Source organism: Nyctibius grandis, chromosome 5 (genome assembly GCF_013368605.1).
Source record: "Nyctibius grandis isolate bNycGra1 chromosome 5, bNycGra1.pri, whole genome shotgun sequence".
Taxonomy (NCBI): domain Eukaryota; kingdom Metazoa; phylum Chordata; class Aves; order Nyctibiiformes; family Nyctibiidae; genus Nyctibius; species Nyctibius grandis.
The window spans coordinates 17,498,431-17,522,147 of record NC_090662.1 but is presented as its reverse complement, the minus strand read 5'-3'; the positions used below and the strand labels follow the sequence as shown (position 1 = coordinate 17,522,147).

At 42.1% G+C, this 23,717-nt stretch overlaps 1 protein-coding gene across 1 annotated transcript in view; it reads right to left on the bottom strand.

Annotated features, from left to right (window-relative positions):
* Positions 1–958: 958 nt before the first annotated feature.
* Positions 959–23,717, bottom strand: part of SLC2A13 (solute carrier family 2 member 13) — a 174,141-nt gene continuing 151,382 nt past the window's right edge. Inside the window, exons 8-10 of the mRNA XM_068401084.1 lie at positions 5,624–5,745; positions 5,332–5,484; positions 959–4,165 (exon numbers count right to left, since the gene is read on the bottom strand). Coding sequence (XP_068257185.1) covers positions 3,939–4,165; positions 5,332–5,484; positions 5,624–5,745 — 502 coding nt within the window. The 3' untranslated portion in view covers positions 959–3,938. The remainder of the gene's footprint in view (positions 4,166–5,331; positions 5,485–5,623; positions 5,746–23,717) is intronic.

The following is a 23,717-nucleotide window of genomic DNA, read 5'->3' as shown; positions in this document are numbered from 1 at the left end:
GGCTCCTTGCGGCTATCACGCCCACCTCTACTGAAACATGACTTCATGGGGCTTTTAATGCATCATTTCTTTCTTCTCCCCTCCCAACCCTAACTCCTACACCAGTGAAGTGCTGCATTTTCCAACGCATGCAAAAGTAAGTTGGCATTGGAACAATGTTCCTTGGAATGTATCCTCTCTTGTCCCAAAATTTCCGACACGGCTGTCACTGCAACTCACAAGGTAGCAATGTCTATGACAGCGATCTAAAGTGCATGTGTAGCAATGCAACTTCAGCCCCCCAAATGAGTCCTGGGGCCTTACTTTGTTTCTATCTCTATTTTCAAAACAGGTTTGCCTCTCTTGTTAAAAACTGGTTTTGATCAGCAAAGTGACAAGGGGAAGAAACAAGCAAAAAATTCTCTCAGCAAATTATCTCAACCCTCCCAACACTTTAGATATGAAACATGGTGAACAAACTACTGTATGGGAATTAAATTTTAAAAGATTAAAAATGCACCAGGACTTGTTTCTTTTATACTTGCTCTTAGACCAAAACATGTAGAGTCAGTAGATTAATCAGAATTAAAATATCTCAAATTGTTGTGTATAATCAACATGCCCAACTCTACCAGCAGTATTACTCTAGCATTCCTGACGCACAGAATACCTGAATTAAGTGTGCAGTCCTTTTTAAGAAACGATTTCACATCTTCTGCAGAAAGCTTTCAATAAAACGATATTGTGCTCAGACATACTATTTATGCTACTTCATAAATTAAAATCCTATCATAAGAAATTATTCAGCTACACTGTATTTTTATTCTTTTACCTGGAATGTTACTAAGTCTACCTTTAGCAAATATATCTTAAAACTCAAAATATGCACAAATATAAAAAAATCTTTGCAAAATAGAAACATTTTATTTAATTTTCTTCATACATTATAAATGTTCACAGATTCTAAAAATAAACCCCTAATTGTGTAAGATTAATTTCAAGTATTTGATCTCATTTTTAGTACACATGATGCTTGGTACTAGGTTCTGTGTTTCGAAGATATGGAATGTTGTCTTGGTGTAAAGCAACCCTAAAAGGAAGACTTAAACCCAAGTCTTTGCAGGCAGGAAAGGGGGAGTGGCAATAAAGAAGCCGATATATTTTGCACCCTCATAGTCAGTAGCGATGATGAATAAAATGCACGTGTTTCAATGATTTTGCCTCGAGAAAAAGGGCATGGGATGCAAACCTTCAGAAAACTGCTTTCTGTAAGAGTGAACTTGTTGTGTGAAAAAACGAGCCCAGTGCTGCACGCAACTGAGCGCCACTTTTGAGAACGTCTGTGGAACAAGGCTGGCAGAGAAGGATGGTCTGCTGCTGCTAAAAAGCCCCAGCACTGCCTGCAAAACAAGAGGCTGATCTTGTGACAGCGATCTTTCCAGTGACTTTCCTTTGGTTATGACCAACAAATGCAGTGGTTTCCTCTACCTGAGGACACAAGTGCAACAAAGCATGAGGTCAGCACCGACGCCGTGCTGGCACGGGGACGCCCTCCCTGGCTTACACCCCACTCCAGCAAAACACGTCAAGCAATGGAACATTCGTAGGAGTAACGGTGAGCGTGGGCTTATGCTTTTGGGGGGATCAGAGCCGTAAGTCCCTATTCTGAAAAGCCAGTAAATACCTACTCAAACCTAACTCTATGTAGGATACCACGTAAGCACAGGTTGGGTGTTATACACCTATTCACACGCTGTTCTGGATGACAAAACTGTTCCAAATAAGGGTCTTCAAGCACCCATTTTTTGGTTTCAGGAAGAAACTAATTTGCCCTTAAAACTATTTTGCCCTCATCTGTGCCAAGTATCCCTTTTTCTCATTTGAGATACTGCACCTTTGCTGAAGGTTTCAAAGAGGTGACAGCCTAACCTGTGGTGGATGCATCAGAAGATAGGCCTGGAGACCTGAGCATTTTCAACAGCTGGTGCTTTCAAGCATAAAAATATTGTGCGCTTAAAGGGGAGGCAAGGTGGAAGGCGTGAGAATCCAGCCCTCCCACCGTGGAAGGAGATGTTCAAGGTTGGGCCACTCCTTGCAATGATTCGTTTGAAATTCCCTCTGTCTGCTATGCTTTCCCCTTTTAGTCCCAGTCAAGTCACAGAAGGATGCTTTAAAATATTTTCTTTCCAAAAATATTTCTTTGATTAATGAAGTAAAAAAGAAAATAACGCAAAATACACACAATTACTGAAGTTCAATAATTGGAGAGTAAGAACTTCCCCCATAGAAGATTAGATAACATAATGTCAGACTTCTTCACAGCAACAAAACCCCACATTATCCAATAAAAATAATTTAGTAACGTATGTCCAGTCTCAGTCTTGATAGTAATCCTACATTCAAAATATTTGTCAACCCAAGAAAAGCCCACAAAGCAAATCTATAAAAGCTAATGAACACAACAACTTCTTGAATCTTTACACAATGAAAAATAAATGTATTTTTACCAAATAAATGGGGGGCAACCCACAGGCAGAGAAGGTTTTCCACATTCTTTCATGAAGTAAATGTTTCAAAGATAAGAATTTGAATTGTTGATGCTTTCAAACTCATATCTCTGAAGACTTAAAGCAGTGAGGACAGGGCAAGGAAAAAAACCAACATAATATTTTTATGTAGCTGCATAAAATTCAATTTGCCAAGGCAAGAATTCATGGCAGGTGAACAAAATACCATTCATATTTTCATTACCAGGCTGAAGGCAGTCAAGTTGATTTTTGTGCCTGACATTTCCTTGACAATTTTGCAATGCTTTGGTAAAGCAATTAATATGAGACGTAGGCTTCTGCCCATTGCTAATACCTCTCTTTAGATCCAGCAAGACACTGGTTGAATAAGGGCATTTGAAGGAAAAATGTGCTGGGATTTATTTACTCTGCACATATGAAGATAAACTGAAGGCAATATGATCATTCACGAGCAAAAGGCGCAGGAGAGATGACCATTGTGCATTTAGCAGCAAAAAACTTCTCCCCTTCTTTTCGTTCTTTTAGCTAATGATATTTTGTGTTCAAAACTAGGCACGAACCCAAACGTTCAAATGCAAAAAAGGAAAACAAAATTCATTTTTTTCCAACTAACTGAAGCCTCTACGTTGTACCTAGCTATACCAGTTCAACTGTACGTGTGGCCACATACTTAGTTCTGCTTTCCTGCTGTCAGATAGTTAATTTTGGCAGTTTCTCTCAAAACCCCAACTCCCGACCCGTAGTGTGTACTCAAGAGCAGCAGTGGCTAGACAACCCGGTGTAACACAGACGTACGCCACCCTAGTGAACCTCCACCCAGGTGACTATGGCTCTCTACTTGTTACCTCAAATAAATAAAAATAGAAATTCTCTCAGGGTAAATTTGGGAAATGTTCCCTCTGATAGATATGCAGATATTTATATTTTCCTAATCAGTTAAGCCTTTTAAATGGCTACCGTTACAGCAGCTTATGCATTCGTCATTCGTTGTATAGCACAGCAGAGCTATTTGCTAGGCTGCTAGGGGATGGGGATGCGACAGATGTCGGCTGCTTTCTGACTAGCTACTCTATTATTTTATCTTTTGTCAGTTTTGAAGATAAGGACAACCACTGACCATCTAGGATAGCCTTCTGTATTCAGCTGGTACAGTGCACCCTACTAAATACCTTGGGATGGTGCAGTGTCACGCACACTTGGTGAATTCACATAATCGTGGAATGCAATCTCTTTTGGAAGCCATTGCTTTTCGTTATCAAGAAAACACTGGATATTGGATTTCCTCCCAAATGGAGCATTTTTTAACATGAAGGCATTTTTAACTAGACAGTAGAAAGGAGAACCAGACCAGAAGCAGGGCAGTGAGGTCATCAGAGAGCTGCTTTTCCCCCAGAAGGCTTTTAAATGATTAAATACATCAGCAGCTGAAAATTATTCCACATCAGAAGCATCATTGTCAGAAAGATGGTAATTACTTCCCTTCACCCGAATATACTCGATATACCTCCCTTCATCAGAATCTGACGTACCACATGTACATAGCCTGTTTTCAAACAAAGATTCAATTTCCTCTAGCTTCTTCCCTTTAGTCTCAGGAAGGCAGCCATAGATGAAAAGCAGTCCCAAGCCAGCAAACCCCGCGTAGAGGAAGAAGGCTCCTGCAATGTAAAACAACACGCACAGTCAGTTATCGAAGTTCCCACCCCTTCTCTGCGCCAGAGCAGAGGCAGCGGCAGAAGCAGCAGGCTGCAGGCAGCAAAGGTGTGCGTAAAAGCAATGGCTGGAGTGGCATCGTTACAACAATGAGCTGCGGGGCCGGGGGTCTAGGAGAAGGCTGCTTTATTGCAATCGCTCCACAATGGAGTAAATTAACAAAAGCAATTTCATTTCACGTGGAACTAATACACATCTTTTTCGGACAAGTCATTCTGCTGTTAAAATAAACAGCGATTAAACGGTTGCATACCCAATAAAAAAAGCAGATAAGAAAGGCAAGAACTTTCTTAGTTTACCTTAACACTAGGACACACTAAGACAACCCCCCAGAATGAGAAACTTCAGCAAAAAAGAAATAGTCAGGATTAAAACAATGCTTGTGACTCTTACACCTCATTATTATTTAAAAGTCCTCTGCAGAGACAATTAGCAGTAAGAAAGAGCTTGTTCCCCCTGCCACCCACCTTACCTAGGGGGGCAGAGAAGGTACCAAAGGACCAACAAACATTTACCCGCCATGTGTTTCTAGACTGATGACTCAAAGGAATGACAAGTGGAGCTGAAAGGCTCTGTACTAGTAGTGATGTGAAGGTCACGTCAACTCCCCAGCAGCTTAATGTAATTTAAATGACTCGTACTGGAGTGGCTGAGCAGTAATCTCACAAACTCTCCGCAGGCTCCAGCAGACAGGACTTAATCAACAGCTGGGAGCGGGGCAGTAGCATCTCACACAGCTATTTCTGCAAGGACCACCTGGTATTGGCCTTGGATGCCATCATAAACGGGAAAATGGCAGATGCTGTCTCCTTAAGTGGGAATCAGCATATTTCACTAAGTGAAAAGTGTTTTTTTCCCAGCTTTCTTCTTTTAATCAACTGTCTAGGTTCTCAGTTAAGGACAGAAAGAAATGTTTCTTATGAAAGGTGGACCAAACTTTACGATCCGGGCAGGTCGTATCAGGTCTCTAGTCTTACTAAACCACGATGAGTTGAGAACACTGCATTCCCAGCTGACATTTCATAGCAAAACCAACTATGCAACCCAGAATCAGTAGAAAATCTATGCGCCAATGGTAGCACTGCATACACAGACACATACTGTTTCTTACCATAGTACGTCAGATACTCGGCCGTATGCAGAAATGTCAGTGACACGAGCACGTTGAAAACCCAGTTGACTCCAGAGGAACACGCGTTTCCTGTACTTCTAGCCCAAAGCGGGTAAATTTCAGAATTGACGGTCCAGGGCATAGGACCCATTCCTAAGAATTAAAAAAAAAAAAAAAGATCAATCTCAGTTTAATGGCTGGACTCACAAGTAAATTTAACGTGTAGCCTCACTATTCAACATTTTACCTTTACAATTTTTTAACTTATATGCGAAAACAAACATTTGCTTACCAGGTGCAAAGAAAACCAAGTATAAAATAAGTCCCAGAAGTGCTGTCCAAGAGTATGGAGTGGGGCAGAAATTGTATGCCCAGAACAAATCTTCCTTTTTGAATACTGTTTCATTTGAACACCTGAAAAAATAACAACACGACTTTGTATTAAAGAATTTCAGGGAAATGGGTGACATCTCAATATAAACATGGCATGTCATGCCTTGTGAAAAGCTGACAAATGTACAATCAAGATGAAAAAACTTCATCCCTGTTAATTTATCAAGATCTTTGAGTTGAGTCCTACATTCAGAAATGTGCTTTTTCCCCAAGCCTGATCCTAGGAAGAGTAACCAGCAGAACATACCTGAATTTAAACACTTGCCTTGTATCTACAGCTCTCCTTCAAATGACTAGTCTTTACTGTGCAAATGGTCACAGCAAAGCCAACGAGACCATTCACATGACTATCACACAGTGTAAAAAAAGCTGCAGCAGCAGAACTTTGAGCTAAAGATGCTGCACACAAGGATTTGAAGTCAAATGGAAGTTAGTCCTTACGTCACTGATGAACTAACTATATGCTGCGCCCTTTGGGTGCAATCAGTAATGCCTACAGAGCGTGCCAAGGTCAAGTGAAGTTATAAGGAAGAGAGGCATATACTTTCTTTTCTACATAGTGAAATAACTCAGAAGGTGGCAGCATTTCTAATTAGACCATAAAAATAAGAATCAGACCAGAGGTAAACTGTGCCTGAGCTACTGAAAGAAAAAGCGTCTCTATTCCAAGGACTATATGGAAATTACATATTTCTAGGAATAGGTATAAAATCAGGTATTTCCATCTGACTGCCCACAATAGATTATATTTTAAAGGAATACTGGCAACTTTATCATTTGTTATAAATCTTTTTTTTTTTTAAATTAGCATTTGTGTAAGGAGACAACAACTCATAACTGTTGAGAGACTTTTCAGCTGCAACCACATCAATTGCTACATTTGAAAAAATGGTGTACTTTCGGGAGCGAAGACTTAGGCAGACACCACCCTTTCATATGCAAACAATGTTATTTACCCAAAGTGAAGAAATCACAGAGAGCTGAATATCTGTCTGGGTTACGATTTCCAGATCAGCTGAGCGCTTACGTGAAGGATACGACCTTCTTGACAGTAGCAAAACCAGAATGAAGATGCCGGCAACGGGTGATAGCTGGGCAACAAGTGGCGAGATGGCAGAGCAAGAGACACCCTGAAATGTTTCAGAGGACCTACCACCACTGCAACTGACTTTCAGAAGCAAATTCCAACAAAATATTTCTCCTCTAACTTTTCTGTTAAGAAACGCCCAAGCCAGTCCCAGGTTGAACACGAATGTGCTAAGCACTGGTGGCCAACGCACCACCACTCCTGGGGCAGAAATCTTCCTTATGTTGGCATGGATGTACCAACAGGACAACAGTTAAAGCACGATATCACCGTGAAGTCCCAAATCCAATTTCAGGACAGCTAGAAATCTAAAGTTCAAATACACTTAAAACAGAGAGGTTAACCCAACAAATCCTGGAAAAACGCACGTCTGAAACCCGAGCCAAACCCTAACGCTGCCTTAATGGCAATAAGCCGTAAGATTTGCAGTTGCACCCTGCACGTGAGCAGCACCTGACCAAGTGGAGCCAGGGCTCCCCAGAGAAATGCCGAGCTCCTGACGTGCTGCCGGCAAAGCAGCCAGTGCTGGTGTGCACCCTCCCACCCTGCCGCCCTTTCCGCTCTGCCTTGCCGTGCTCCCCCAGAAAGCCGATCTCATCCAGCGCATAAAGATTCACTTTCAGTCTTGAGGTGAAAAACACACAGAAAACAGGCCAACCGAACATCCCTCTCAAAGGTATGTCCCTCATGCCTGGATACAACAGGCTTATGGCCTCAGCCGCTGCCCGGCCACTGGAGCACCCATCCACCTAAGACACCAGCAGCTTCCATGACAGAGATTTTTCTCAGCCAAAAGTCCTGTCGCCATCTTTGCCATTTCTTCATCTTTCTTCTAAGCATCACCCCAGGTTCCTTCTTCTGACGCTTTACTCTTTCATGGCTCAGCTCAGCCTTTCTTTTTACATTACGAGCACAAGACATGGATTAGCATTAAGTGTCCACCTTGAGACTTCCCTAGTGCTCACCATGTGCACTCCTCACCATGGGCAGGTCAAATCAGGTTTGAGCTATGTTCCAGGTACAAGACATACAGAAGACTGAACTGTGCTGGAAAACCATCCATATGTTTAAACCGGCTGTTCCTTACACATTAAGGAAATGGTATTTGAAAGATTAATCACTGAACACCCGGTGATCCCGTTGCCACCTCCCACTCAGCCCCACGTAGGTGCCCGCTCTGCACCTGCACCACTGCAAGATGACAGGATTGCTCAGTTTCATGGCGTTTTAACAACATCACGTTTGCTTCTTTTGCTGTTACTCTAATTTCATTTGCAGGTGTTTGGAAATGAATACAAGCTGATTAGCATTTTAAAACATCTTGATGCTGAGATTGGTTTCTCCATTCTGTCCAGCCAGGTCGGCTGCTCATCGGAGAGGAGCCTCATGCTTTCTCTCCAATGCTACTGTAAACAAAGACGTACTTGGTTTATTTTCTTGCATCCATCTCCACCAGTGCAAACCAACCTCCTGATTCATACGGACACAACCCTTGGGAGGTCTGGATGTTTTCTTCCCCCACCATCTTTCCCCAGACGTGTCCTACTTTTGACAGTGGAACACAAACGATACAAGGGAAAACCAGATGTATTCAAAGCCTCTTATGGCTGAAGCCACTCATCTGTTCTCCACTGTCTGCCTGTAACTGAGAAGAAATTCTGTTGCAAGAAAGCAGATTCAGTGCACTGAAACAGGAAAAATAGCACTTGAGATTGGATTTAACAGAAACCTTGCAGTAATAAACTGTGCTTTGCTTATCCTTCAGTAGTAAACCAGCATGGTACACAGAGTAAAAGCAAAGATATCTGCATTTGCTGGAGTCTTGCAGTGCTGGGTACATACAAAAATAACACTCCTTCAAGGCTAGGGATTTGTTACTGCGCTAATTCTACTGCTATACTACTATTTCTACAAGATCTGTTACTTTGCTAAGAATATATTAATAATTACTGTATAAGGTACTATCAGATAAAATTCTAAATTTTGTCCTGCATGAAGAGAGCATCTATGATGGAAAGCGGACAAGCAGCTACCCATCACTTCACAAGCTGAAACACACAGAGGAAAATGCCATGTACACAGCTTACAAGTGAAATGATGCCATCAGGTACCAGTACAATACCAATATGCCAGGTAATCGTCATATCAGTATAAACAGTGAAGACATACATCATTTCCCCTGAAATTACTGCCAAAGTGAAAACATGATAGCGCTACATTGAAAATCTTTACTGTGGATTATCTGTGGGAAATCGTTACATATTTCCCACAGATAATTTAAGATGCATATCTGTTCTAATTAGTGAAAACCTGACCCTCTAACAATTGACGCGAACAATTTGACTGACTAGAAATAAATCAAAACAGCAGTAGATTTCTAAATTACAGGCATTATATGCTTGGTTTCATACCTACAGAATCTATTCTTTATCAGATATGATCCATAGTTCAGAAGATCTAAAGCTTTGCTCCCCACCTCCTTAAATTACCTTCATACAGCATATAAAAGAAGGTAAGAGTAGAAGAGCTGGTGTGGGTGGTTTAAAACATTATTGCTAATAACAAGAGCATGAAACAGGATAAGACTATTTCCTTGACAATCGGTCTAAATTCTCCTAATACTTGAGCCAATTTGGCTGTAGAATAATTCTCAAGCGCAACACTGAAAACCACAGATAGGGAAATGGGTAGGCAGCACATAGCACAGGCAAGTAAGCACAGCACAAGACAAACACCCAGCTGATTTTCTCCCCAAATTTCCATTAATTTTTGCTTTGCTGTAGAGTGAGGACTGTGTAGCCCTAACGATATGGCTTTTGTGGGAATTAAATGTTTCATTCTGAACAGTTCGTATGTTTTTAATACGAAAGCTGCTGACTTCTCATTGTCTTTTTAAGCCCTTCAGAAGCATCTTAAATGGATTTAGATCAAAAGTCTTAAAAGGTCAAAACTCAAATCAAATTAAGGAAATAAATTACTTCTAAAGAAAATCACTAATGTGATCATTCATCTCCTTAAAATGCTTGTTAGAACAGGTATATTTCAAAATTACACGTTCTGCTCAGAGATAAAGTTTAACATCAGGAGCTGATGGTACAGGAAGATTTTAGACCTAATTCACAGTTTCACTAATCCCCCATTTCTTTGTTCTAACAAGAGTAAAACTACTTAAGGACTGCTCTTATGCCAGACTTCTGTGTATGGGTTATCAAGATGATGATAATCTACAAATTACCAACTTAGTCTCCAGTGTAACACAAATATATTGGATTTTTAAAAATCTCCTTTAAAGAGATTTTTAAAGTCTCCTGTGTAAAGTGCTGACTTTATATCATGCCAATCCAACTGAACAATATAAATTTATGCCAAGCTTATTGACTCATCTTTTCACCTGAAGCCTAGTCATGGAAAGGACAGGGGACCAAACAGACATAATTTGGAGTAGCTGCTGTTCGGACTGAGAAAAGTTTTTGTGGAAGATGCTTGGGAAGAACTAAGATTATTTATCCACAAGCAATTACTCATCCTGTAGAAGAATCTGGACCTTGGTATTTGGGTTAGTTCTTACAACTTCATGCTCCTCTTTTTCTGCTGAAGGTATTTAGTTGCCTGAACAGACGCCTACCTATCTTTAAATTACTTAAAGGACAGAATTTAGCAAGGTACCAGATTAACTGTATAATAATTTAGTGGTAGTCAGACGTGCAACTACGGAGAACTTTGGAAACCTCCTCTATCCTGTCCCTCGAGTGGCCTCTCTAATCCACCCATACACATTCAAAATAGTTACATTAGCACAACCCATAGAAACCAGTGAAACTGTAAGGTATAGTTTCACTATAAATCAGGATATTCTGATTTAAAGAAAAATGTCTGCTCCTTTCAGTGCTTAATTTTTATATATACATACAGTAAGATGCTATCTGAAGTGTCAAGCAAAGCGTAACTCTTTCCTGAAGGCTAACAGATTAATTTAAACCTGACTAATGTCTGAATCAATACTTCCTAAGCTTTCTCACGGTTCCCTAGCTACTGCCTTCTGTCCTCAGAGAAGATGCACTGTAGCTCCATGCCTCTCTGGAGAAGTTTGCATCTACCTCTTTGACTTTGTAGTTTACACAGAGAAATAACGCATCCATTAAACCAGTTGTTGCTAAAAATCTGCAGATGAAGCTTCTTATGCCAGATGACGGCAACTGAAAAAACAAGAAAAGAACAAACAAATGCAGACTTGAAAAAATGTACCCGTAAACTTTCATGGTATTCAGCTAGACATTGCTTAACCTTCATTACATAAAAATACCAGCAGCGTTTTGGGGCACTCATTTAAGCCTTTTGCTATAACTGGCAAGGAGTTTTTACAAGATTAGCACGCCCTTCTAAAACTTGGAAAAATAGTTTAGTTCACAGCATGAAAGCAAACTGCACCTCAGCAGACTGCTGATGCATTTGCACATGAATGAAAAGCAGCCTTTATCATGCTGAGGCCCCCTGCTATAGGATCGATCTGTTATACCTATAGAGCTGTGGGTGACATCCTGCACAAAGAACAGAAACCAGGGCACTTTAGTGGGTAACAGCTATAGTAATTGCCACTATCCAAAATATTTCAAAAAATCATAAACTAAAGAGACAAAGCCAGTTCCCTTCTCTATGCAACGCTTTCCATGCCAAGTAAGCTTAGTAGCAGCTACTAGGGCTAGAACAATTCCAACAGGAAAATTATTCTCCTCAAGCTGAATGACTGGCACTTCGTACTCTGCATCTGGGAAACTGAAAGCACATATTCAAAGATAAATTAAAAAAAACCTCCAAGACCCAGAAGCTTGGTTGCTTTGCCCATTACAGAGCCAACGAGTTTAGAGGTGCCTTCTTTATTGTGTGCTGCAGTGTAAGAACTGAATTTCTAATACGGTTTTATATTTAAATCAGCATTTCTTACAGATCTGCTTAGAGGCAGCATGTAACATATACAGAAATAACTATTCACACTAAGCATCTTTTCCCTTACTGGCTGTTATCTTCTGATCCCTCTTTTATCTTCTTTCTTCCAAAAGAAACAGAGACTCTACAATCTGCTAAAATCTCCTAAAATCAATCACAACGACCATTTCACTATAGGTCACACGCACTATTAAATTAAAAAATTACTTAATATTTCATTCACCCAAGTAGAAGACCTTACCGCATAATTACTTCATAGAAATAGCTATCTCTAAGACATAACTGCCTTCCATCACGCTTGGATGGGTGGACTTTTCACTGGGTAAAAAATTGGCTGGATGGCCGGCCCCAAAGAGTTGTGGTGAATGGAGTTAAATCCAGTTGGCAGCCGGTCACAAGTGGTGTTCCCCAGGGCTCAGTGTTGGGGCCAGTTCTCTTTAATGAGGGGATCGAGTGCACCCTCAGTAAGTTCACAGATGACACCAAATTGGGCGCGAGTGTTGATGTGCTTCAGGGTAGGAAGGCTCTGCAGAGGGATCTGGACAGGCTGGATTGATGGGCCAAGGCCAACTGTATGAGGTTCAACAAGGCCAAGTGTTGGGTCCTGCACTTGGGGCACAACAACCCCATGCACCACTACAGGCTTGGGAAAGAGTGGCTGGAAAACTGCCTGGTGGAAAAGGAGCTGGAGGTGTTGATTGATGGCTGGCTGAATATGAGCCAGCAGTGTGCCCAGGTGGCCAAGGCGGCCAAAAGCATCCTGGCTTGTATCAGAAATAGTGTGGCCAGCAGGACAAGGGAAGTGATTGTCCCCCTGCACTCGGCACTGGTGAGGCCGCATGTTGAATATTGTGTTCAGTTTTGGGCCCCTCACTACAAGAAAGATATTGAGGTGCTGGAGAGAGTCCAAAGAAGGGCAACGTAGCTGGGGAAGGGTCTAGAGCACAAAACTTATGAGGAGTGGCTGAGAGAACTGGGGTTGTTTAGTCTGGAGAAAAGGAGGCTGAGGAGAGACCTTATCGCTCTCTACAAGTACCTGAAAAGAGATTGTAGCGAGGAGGGTGCTAGTCTCTTCTCCCAGGTAACAAGTGATAGGACAAGAGGAAATGGCCTCAAGTTGCACCAGGGGAGGTTTAGATTGGATATCAGGAAAAATTTCTTCACGGAAAGGGCTGTCAAGTGTTGGAACAGGCTGCCCAGGGAAGTGGTGGAGTCACCATCCCTGGAGGTATTTAAAAGACGAGTGGATGTGGTGCTTAGGGACATGGTTTAGTGGTGGACTTGGCAGTGCTGGGTTAACGATTGGACTCAATGATCTTAAGGGTCTTTCCCAACCTAAATGATTCTATGATTCTCAGTCATATCAGAACACACACCTGCATGAGACTTAGTACGCTGTTCTGATTTACCTCTGTTCCTGGCCACCTGGACACAGATGAACATAATGGTTTTTACAATATTATTTATTTAGCTAAAAATCTTCAGTGAGTTTGAATTCAAACACTTGCATTTTCCCCAACTGAGAAATTTCAGCTTTTCAACGGCATCTGAATTTGCCCAATAAAGACAGTGCTGGAGCTGTTCTTCAATCTGAATAGACCAAGCAATAAACTACCAAATGATTGAAAACAGGAGCAGTTCTTCCCCATGACAAATAGTTCTCCAATATTAATCACATCAAAGGGGTTCTTAACTGTTTGCCATTCTGCATGTTTCAGTATTTTTGTAAACACATATTAGTGGATTCTGAAGGGTGGACAACACAGTTGCTGTGTCTCTTGACAAAGGAAGAATCTCAGCTGTCTGACAGTGCCAGTTAGGACATTCGTTAGCTGTGGGTCTGAGCAAGCATCTTTTGTGTGATTAGATAACTCTAATCTTCCGATGAAAGACGTTCAGTTTTGGATTTGTTTCTGTGCTGAAGGTTATCCTTCATATTGCTGTATCCTATTCCTATCCTCTCAAAGTTCAATCTGCTACTCCATTAGACTGCTTTTATCCTATACTGGTGCCTTCCAAGTCCTGTTGGCCACCTCCAGGCCGCTGGCTACAATTTCCCACCCTGCTGTCACATCACAAGTGTTTCAAGCTTCATTTTTCATCATATCTACCAGGAGGGGAGAGAGACAAATCTCTGCTACTGTCAGAACATGGTCTGAACAAGCTTCTTTCATCATCTTTCATGCTCTCCTTACCTTGAGAAATGGACTCAAACCAGGAAAAGCCAGAATAATGTTTATATGTGGTGTTAAAGCTCAACCATCTGAGATTTCACAGCAGCTGACAGCACCCATTAGGTACACACGTACACCAGTCCCAGCTACAGCACACTTAAAAACTGACAGCAGAAATAAGCAAATACCTTTTTTTTTGTTATAGAACGTACAATTACCTTGATCACACTACACATAGGTTGACTAATTTTTCTTCCCAAGCTTTTTCCTACTCTTCCAAAGTATCAGATGGTAATAAAAGTGTCAGGAAACATCTGACATCTCTACGCTCTACAGAGTGCCCTATCTTAGTCCTAATTCTGATCCTTACTGAACACACTTGGTTTACCCCAGTACAAATTAAAATTAACTAGTAATAATTAAAAGGTATGATTTCATAATCATGACCAAATCATAAATAATTCAAATATTATATTAATCATGCATAAACTTGTGAGAGGTCATACAATTATGAAAAATATTCATCTGTTCACTCAACAAACAACTAGCAGTCATACCTACAGAATTTTAATGGGCAGAATTCAAATTAAAACCTGATTAAAATGCAAAATTTTAATTAGTTCTGAGCATATGCATCTTAGCTGAATATCACCATCCTTCATGCATTTCTACCTATGATCATTTTAACTACTTTAAGCATTAGACAGTAGGTCACAGTTTCAAAATATGGTATTTCGTGTTTCTTTTTAACATTGGACACTTTCAGGTACAAAATTAGCTGTTCAGCTGAGGACAAAAAAAAGAAGGAATATGGCTTATTTCTTTCATTTTTTTTGTGAAAAACTTCAAAATTATCCCAATTTTCAACAAAGAAATTAAATAAGCAACAAAAATAAAGGAACAGAAAGATCATAAATTTTTTGGTTTATTTTTGTTAAAAAAGATCTTTTTGCATTGTTTTCTGGAAAAGGATTATTAAAAATATTTATTTATATATTTAAAGAAAATTAACATCTTTAAAGACCAAGATCTTCAGTAATTTTTCCTGCTTTTTCATTTGTAGAATGCAAACCCTGATCTCAAAGAAATAAAAATAACCACAGTTTCACAAGCACTAAACTATCTGACAGTCCTTACTGAAATATTCTTAGTATGTGTATCAGTCTTGGGCTTGTCCCTTTAATTGACAGGCATATCCCGTTGCTAAAGTTTGTGCCTGTACAAGAGGTTGTGCCTGCTGGTCCACTGAAATTTCACCTCTCACCACAAAACTTTGTTCACGTCCTTGAACAACTTTACTAACTCTAAATCTTCTACCTCTTTTCTTCCTCTTTTAAGACAGATTTTACTGTTTTCTTGCAGCTTCCAAACTACCGATGTGCGTGAGAACTCCAACCACTTCATAAACACAGAGATGGGCTCCAGTAGAGTGCCATCAGCAAGTCATGAAGCCTCCCAGATTCCAGTGCTGTATTTAAAAAAGTCTAAACCAATCGTCACAAAAAGCAAGATCCAGTAAGAGACAGAGAAATAGTTAGTTCAGCTCAAATTCTCATACTGAAAAATTTCAGTTAAATGCTGTAGTTTTCACTAATTCTTTCTTTCAAGTATCATCAGCTCTCGAAGAACTTCACCAAGGTGTAGATCAGCAAAGAATATTTAGAAATTTGGGTAAATACGATGGAAGTGATACTGCTGTCACAGTTTAAGGCTGGGCTGGCTATTAAACTGGTGGCAGACGCTCTCTGTTAACCCTCCCCCTGCGCTGAGAAGGGGAAGGGAAAGGGAAAAGGGAGAGAGAATCACAGAATCAACCAGGTTGGAAGAGACCTCAGGGATCATCGAGTCCAACCGTTGCCCTGACACCACCATGTCAACTAGACCATGGCACTAAGTGCCATGTCCAGTCTTTTCTTAAACACATCCAGAGATGGTGACTCCACCACCTCCCTGGGCAGCCCATTCCAATGTCTAATAACCCTTTCTGAAAAGAAATTCTTCCTAATGTCCAACCTGAACCTCCCCTGGTGAAGCTTGAGGGTGTGTCCTCTTATCCTATCGCTAGTTGCCTGGGAGAAGAGGCTGACGCCCACTTCACTACAACCTCCCTTCAGGTAGTTGTAGACTGCAATAAGGTCACCTCTGAGCCTCCTCTTCTCCAGGCTAAACAACCCCAGCTCCCTCAGCTGTTCCTCGTAGGTCAGACCCTCCAGACCCTTCACCAGCTTGGTCGCCCTCCTCTGGGCTCGCTCCAACACCTCAACATCTTTCTTGAAGTGCGGGGCCCAGAACTGGACACAGTACTCAAGGTTCGGCCTCACCAGTGCCGAGTACAGAGGGACGATCACTTCCCTAGACCGGCTGGCTACACTATTCCTAATAGAGGCCAGGATGCCATTGGCCTTCTTGGCCACCTGGGCACACTGCTGGCTCATGTTTAGCCGGCTGTCGATCAGCACCCCCAGGTCTCTTTCCACCGGGCCGCTTTCTAACCACTCTTCCCCCAGCCTGTAGCGCTGTATGGGGATGTTGTGGCCAAAGTGTAAGACCCGGCACTTGTTCTTGTTGAACCTCATGCCGTTGGTCTCGGTCCATCTATCTAACCTGTCCAGATCCCTCTGTAGGGCCTTCCTACCCTCCAGCAGATCGACACTCCCACCCACCTTGGTGTCATCTGCAAATTTGCTGAGGGTGCACTCAGTCCCTACGTCTAGATCATCTATAAAGATATTGAACAGCACCGGCCCCAGAACTGAGCCCTGGGGAACACCGCTAGTGACCGGCCGCCAGTTGGACTTTGCCCCATTCACCACCACTCTCTGGGCTCGGCCATCCAGCCAGTTTTTAACCCATCGAAGAGTCCACCCATCCAAGCCCCGGGCAGCCAGTTTGTCTAGGAGGATGCTGTGGGAGACAGTGTCGAATGCCTTACTCAAGTCTAGATAGACTACATCCGCAGCCCTGCCCTCATCTACTAAGCGGGTCACTTGGTCATAGAAGGAGACCAGGTTGGTCAAACAGGAACTGCCTTTCATGAATCCATGTTGGCTGGCCCCGATGCCCCGATTGTCCTGCATGTGCCGTGTAACGGCACTCAGGATGATCTGTTCCATCACCTTGCCTGGCACCGAGGTCAGGCTGACAGGCCTATAGTTCCCTGGATCATCCTTCTGGCCCTTCTTGTAGATGGGCGTTAGATTCGCTAATTTCCAGTCAGCTGGAACTTCTCCAGTTAACCAGGACTGCCGGTAGATAATAGAGAGTGGTTTGGCAAGTTCATTTGCCAGTTCCTTCATTACTCTGGGGTGAATCCCATCCGGGCCCATAGCCTTGTGGGTGTCCAGCTGGCACAGCAGGTCACTAACCGTCTCCTCCTGGATTACGGGAGGTTCACACAGCCCCCCGTCCCTAACTTCAGGCTCTGGGGGCCGAGTCTCCTGAGGACAACCGGTCCTGACATTAAAGACCGAGGCAAAGAAGGCATTGAGCACATCTGCCTTTTCCTCATCCCCTGACACTACACTACCCTCCTCATTCAGCAAGTGGTGGAGGCTCTCCTTGACCCTCCTTTTGCTGTTGATGTATTTGTAAAAGCTTTTTTTGTTGTCTTTGACTGTAGCAGCCAAATCAAGCTCTAATTGAGCTTTGGCCCTTCTAATCTTCTCCCTACACGACCTGGCCACGTCCCTATAGACCTCCCAAGTTACCTGACCCTTCTTCCGGAGCAAATAGGCTCTCTTTTTTTCCTTAAGTTCTAGCCTAAGTTCTCTGTTTAACCAGGCTGGTCTTTTTCCCCGACGCCTTGTCTTCCTACACACCGGGACAGCCTGCTCCTGAATATTTAGCAATTCCCTTTTGAAGCATGTCCAGCCTTCCTGGACTCCTTTGTCCTTCAGGACCGACTCCCAAGGGACTCGGTCCACCAGCCTCTTAAACAGGCTAAAGTCTGTCCTGTGGAAATCTAAGGCAGAAGTTCTGCTCTTGCCCCTCCTTACTTCCCCCACTATTGAAAACTCTGACATTTCGTGGTCGCTATTCCCAAGATGGCCGCCGACCCTCACATCTCCCACTAGTCCTTCTCTGTTCACAAACAACAGGTCAAGCAGGGCCCCTCCTCTAGTGGGCTCATTTACCACTTGCATGAGGAAGTTGTCCTCCACACATTCGAGGAACCTCCTACATTGCTTCCTCTCTGCCATGTTGTATTTCCAGCAGACATCTGGCAAGTTGAAGTCGCCCACAAGTACAAGGGCTGGCGACCGGGTGGCTTCTGACAGCCGCTTGTAAAACGCCTCATCCACCTGCTCATCCTGATTGGGTGGTCTATAACAGACTCCCACCGTAATGTCCGCCCTGCCGACCTTCCCCCTGATCTTCACCCATAAACATTCAACCTTGTCATCCAAGGGCTGACAAGACTTCTGGGTTGGAAAGTTAAAACAGTTTTAATGAACTATAATAATGAAAAATAATATAATAATAACAATTGAAATAATTAAATATGTACAAATATATACAAAACCAAGATCGAGCTCCCCCGATGTCGGTCATGTGACCACCGGCACTGCAGGGCAGGCTCCGGGAAGGCCCAGGCTGGTCCCAGCAACAGATGGGAACTGGATTCAGGGATGGGGGGCAGCACGAAAACGGACAGAGTCCTCTTCGGACACCGGTCATAGCAGAAGGGGGCGAGAAGGGTGAGAAGAAGTGCGAGACCCTTGTGATCCCCCCTGTTTTATACTGAGAATGACGTGTATGGGATGGAATACCCTCGTTGGTCAATTTTGGGTCAACCTGCCCTGTCTGCTCCCCCCTGCAGCTGCGACCCCCCTGCTGCTCTTCACTCATAAGCAGTGAGGAATTCAGCAGTGACCTTGGTTTCTCTGAGAATAAGTACAGCAAGAGCCTTTCTGCATAACATCCCTACCGGTGCCTCGGTGATAACTACAAACTTTGAGCGTTATCAGTCCTGGAAGCAGACACTGTCTGCAAAACGTGCAGTTAGTTTCAGAAAGTGCAGTTACTTAGAAGAAACTTAGCTGAAAGTAAAAATCACTGAAAGGAAAATTGGCCTGGTTTAGTCCAACCAGGACACTGCCCAACATTTTGAAGCCATTGTCATGATATTTTAGTACTACAGTAGTACAAAGAAATATAAGAAAAACACTGCATTCTACCAGACGGAGTGGAAAAAACACCACGATGTGGTAGAGGGCAAGACCCACTGCTCTAACACCTAAAGCATCACGTATTCGTGTGCAGGTCTGGATGGAGATGTGATGTGGATGATGGGGCTGTGGCTGCATGACGTGACTTGCACGCACAGCAGTCGGTGGGACAAGACAATTATTGCTACCACTGCCTTGGCGACTGCAAGCAATCAAGGACGAACTGAAAAGAAACACCTCGTGCCGCAGCATAGGCGCAGGCACACGGCAAGCCCTCGCAAGAAATGACATCTGGGAATATTTGATTGCATAAACCTATCTCCATGTGACAACCAGCAAAAAGGTAGCGCAGACGCATTCTGGAAACAGAATGAGCTATTTTTTCCTTCCCGGCAGCCACGAGGGTTGAGGAAGACTCATGGACTCCCTGTGACCCCAGAACGTGCTTTAAAGTTTGTTTAGTGGCTTTTCCATGGTTATACAGAAATAGTTCACTTTTAGAACAACCAGCTTCAGCAATGAGCACGCACACACACCCGTGCCTTCGTCCAGTCATTGCTGGTGTCCTTTATCTCTCTGAAAGGAAGGAGTGCTCATTAACGATTTGGCCATTTCTTCTGACAGACAAACCTTTGGGGGATCTCAGGTATGAGCGTTAACTGGACGGCAGCTACCAGTCACCCTGGGGAGCTCCTGTGTGCTGCACGATGCTTTCCACTGAAAACCAGACAGATTTGGTCACTCTCTGTAACTCACAGGCAGGCTTCATTCTGTTCAACCTCTTTCAGGACAAAAACGCTCATAAAGGCAGGACTCTCAAGTATTTTTTGTAAAAGACTGACTGGCATTTAGCACCTGTGACAGACCAGCACATTAAATATTTCGGTTGTGTGCAAACCCCTCTCTGTAGCTCAGCACTCCTGGTCCTTCCCTGGACTGGAGCTGTTCTGGTGCTCCCGGCGTTTTTGTGTGGAAGGTCTGGGTCATCCCTGCTCAGACATGTCTGAGAGCTTATGGACGGAGCACCAGGCTCCAACCAAATTACTGACAGAACTGGAATAAGCAAATTGGAGAATTTCTAGCTTCTGTATCCAGATCTAAAAGCATTTAGTCTTTCTGATTGTATCTCCTTGCAGCATGAATACTTAATAATTAAATTACTGAAACAAATTGGTCTGAAGTTTGTGATGTCAAAGGCAGCATTTTAGAATTTCATGTAAGTTTACTATAAAATAAATCTCTACCTAATGTGTAATCTCATTTGTTTTTTCACCTGATTTTACATTTAATTTACTCAATAATTAGCATTTCTAAAGTTCTCACGGTTACAACAGAAATATCAACCATCTGCCTATTCTCTGTAGAAGTACCAATCCTCCCAGGAGACACCTCTTTCCAACGGTATATGGAGACAGATCGCCTTAATGAATACTGGTGGAAAGGGCCGAGCGTAGGGCAAAGGAATAACAAGTATCAATATTTTAATATTAATTAAACTACTATTAACAGAACAGCATGCAAGAATTGCTGGCATGGTGTAACAAAGTCTATTTGATAAAACACAGCCAAAGGCCAGCTGCAAATAAGGAACAACAAGGAACAGCATCATTTACTCCATCAGCCAAGGAACTACAGGACAGCTCAAGGTCAAAATTTTAGACATCTGAAGTTGAGTAAAACAAATTCTATCCAGACTTCTTATTCCTACTTGCTCTTACAAGAACCTTGTGCTGTTCACCATGTGTCAGTAGTCTTATCAAAGGAACACCACGAGCATCTCAAAAGCATCACTTGAGTTACAATTGCCAAAAGTAATTCTAAGCCCATGGTCAAAAAAGACCAAAGACAAAGCAAGTAAAGTTGTTGTAACTCAGTATGATGGTAATTGAGCAGAAACATTCACTGGAAGTTCAACCTCCAAATGAAATAGGTTCTCTTTCAGTGCTACAATCTTGTTTTTCTGAATGCTTCCAAGCACTCCAGAAAACAATACGGAAATAGAAAAAAATGTGTTGCTTTTAATTACCCCAAAGTTTTAGATGTACAAAGGTATTGTAAAAAATATACTTTCATGTTGAAACCTGGTATATGAAGTTAGTAGAGAATGGTGAGATTTTATAGTTCCATTTAGAAAAACAAAGCAAATCCCACCCAAACCCCAAACTCAAAACACAGATGGGACACGCTGACACAATTATAACAAGTTACCAGATGTGGCACTGAATGGTGAGCGTTACCAGTTCAATTTATCATCCAAATAACTTACTTGCCACATTCCAGTGCCGAAGGCCCCAAAAGGCTGCCTGCCCTGCGAGCAGAGTGCCCAGCAGGCAGCCCGGCTCAGGCTCTGCGGCTGCAGGCACGCTGCTGAGATTTTACAGATAGTTCATTTATTGCTGATACCACGCAGCAGCCCCTGCGCCTTACAGACTCTGCCAAACCATCACCGTGCAGAAAGGATTTTCCACAGAGCTGTTTAAAACCTTAAAATCAACCACATATTTCAATGGGGAGTGAAAAGAGAACAAATATTTATCCTTCTGAAATTTCCACTGAAATCAAAAGGAAAGTGCGTGGGTGGGTAAAAATAATTCTCTGAATTTGCTTTTTTTTTGTTGAACCTGAGACAAAAACCAGTAAGGACAAGGAGTTTAAAATATAGATCAATATTACATGCATTAGCATACCTTTTTTAGCACTTCCCTGCTCTATTTAATTTCTAGTTATTGACATACATATAAAGTTTATATTTTAATAGTACTAACAATAACCTTTTGGCCAACCTACTTCCATCTGAAGTACTGAACTGTTACATTCAATTTCTGTGACAGCAATTTAGACACAAATATTCCATTTTAACTATTGCCAGCAACTGTCTTTCTGCCATTACAACTGAAATCTATCCAGAACTAAAAAATTTGAGATCTTGTGTTCCTTGTTTTAAACAGATGATGAGTCTTGTTAAAAAGGAGCTTTTCCCTGATTCCAGTAGATGGCAATAGCTCTGTCCTAAAAAGCTCAGAGAAACTGGTGCTTAGGAAAGGGAATGAAGCACCGCATGCCTGCCCACATATGCTGTGCTGGGGAGGCTCTGAATTAAATCAACCGACAGAGCTATCCAAAGAATGACGCTTCCACTGTCAGCCCTAAGATTCACTGGAAATCATTACTGTCGTAACTGAAAATGGAGCCCCAAGGAGATTTAAATAATACTCTAAGACAACTTATAACAAGATAATTATTTCACGCCTGATTTGTGAGACTGAGCACTTAATGTAGAGTGTCACACTCGATTTGTGCATGCAGGTGCAATACCTAAGGAATTTTATAAAATACAGACATGATAAGTGGTTACACTATCTCTAGTTTATGACATTTATAAACATCGGGTACCAAAATCTTCATTGTAACATAAAACTTGGGATCTGGCAATAGAAGAACTTGCAGAAATCAAAGTAATCATCTATTTTCCATGGCCTCTGACAACTAAAAAGAACTTTACATAAATAAGTGCTTTTTAACAACAGTTATTTTGCCAAGAAAATATGCTAAATGGGAACATACATCATCAGAATCACAGGTCTGAAGAACTAAATAATCATGAAGAGCCTCAAACTCATCTCTCATTATCATCTATGCAAAGCTAATGTGACAGCTGTGGAAAGCTACAGGAAAAAAGAAAATCTATACATCCTACAAGCAAGAAGAAATGCCCAAAGTGCTGCTGTTCAGAAGCACGACCTGCCACCTAACAGACTGCCCACTTCCTAGCTTGTACTGACCGACAAGCTGAGTTAAAATAAGGTCACGGCTTTAATTATTGATTTAATGAATCAATAATTCCAGTTCATCTTGTGCCAGTGAAGGATTGATGTTACTGCCTCTGTTCTCAAGGAAATGAACCACATATGCAGACAGCACATACAATAATTTCTATGAATTAAACTCATCAAACAAATCGAATTATTCAACAGTCCTAACGCAGAAATGTGTTAATTTATTTTCCCTCAAAAAGAAAGAAAAATACTCTGAAAACTCATTCTTTTAAGAAGGGAAGAGATCACAATTTTACTATATCAGATGATGTGATTATTGAAGAGTTACTTATTATAGAACAAAGGTGGGTAAGATTTGGATTAGGGATGCTATTGAAGGTACAAGCTGCGGTACAGAGGACTGGGTCCAACCCTGCTGAATGTTCTTTATCAATAAAAATCCCCAAGCACATGCATCTTTCAAAAATATTTTCCACATGCAAAACAGAGAAAGTGTCAATTTAGTAAATTCATTTCAGAGTGTAAAAACCTAAAGGAATCTACTGAGACAATTTTCACTGAGGATTTTTATTTAAATCTGCCCTTCAGAGTCAATAACTGAACACATGTGAAAAACAACTATCGGATATATTCCCCTCTCAGAAAAAAAATCCATGCGCTCCTTAATATGAGTCGGGTCCTTTTGCTTTGGCTCCAAGGCAGAGGGAAATCCCCTGCTCTCTCCCAGCAGCCGCTCCCTGAGCACTCATGCTCTCTGGCGAAGCGTCCTCCGCTGCCCCTGGTCCGACTCCCTTGGCCAAGGAGAGCGCCGGGGACATGCTCTGCGCCTGCTGCAACACCACCC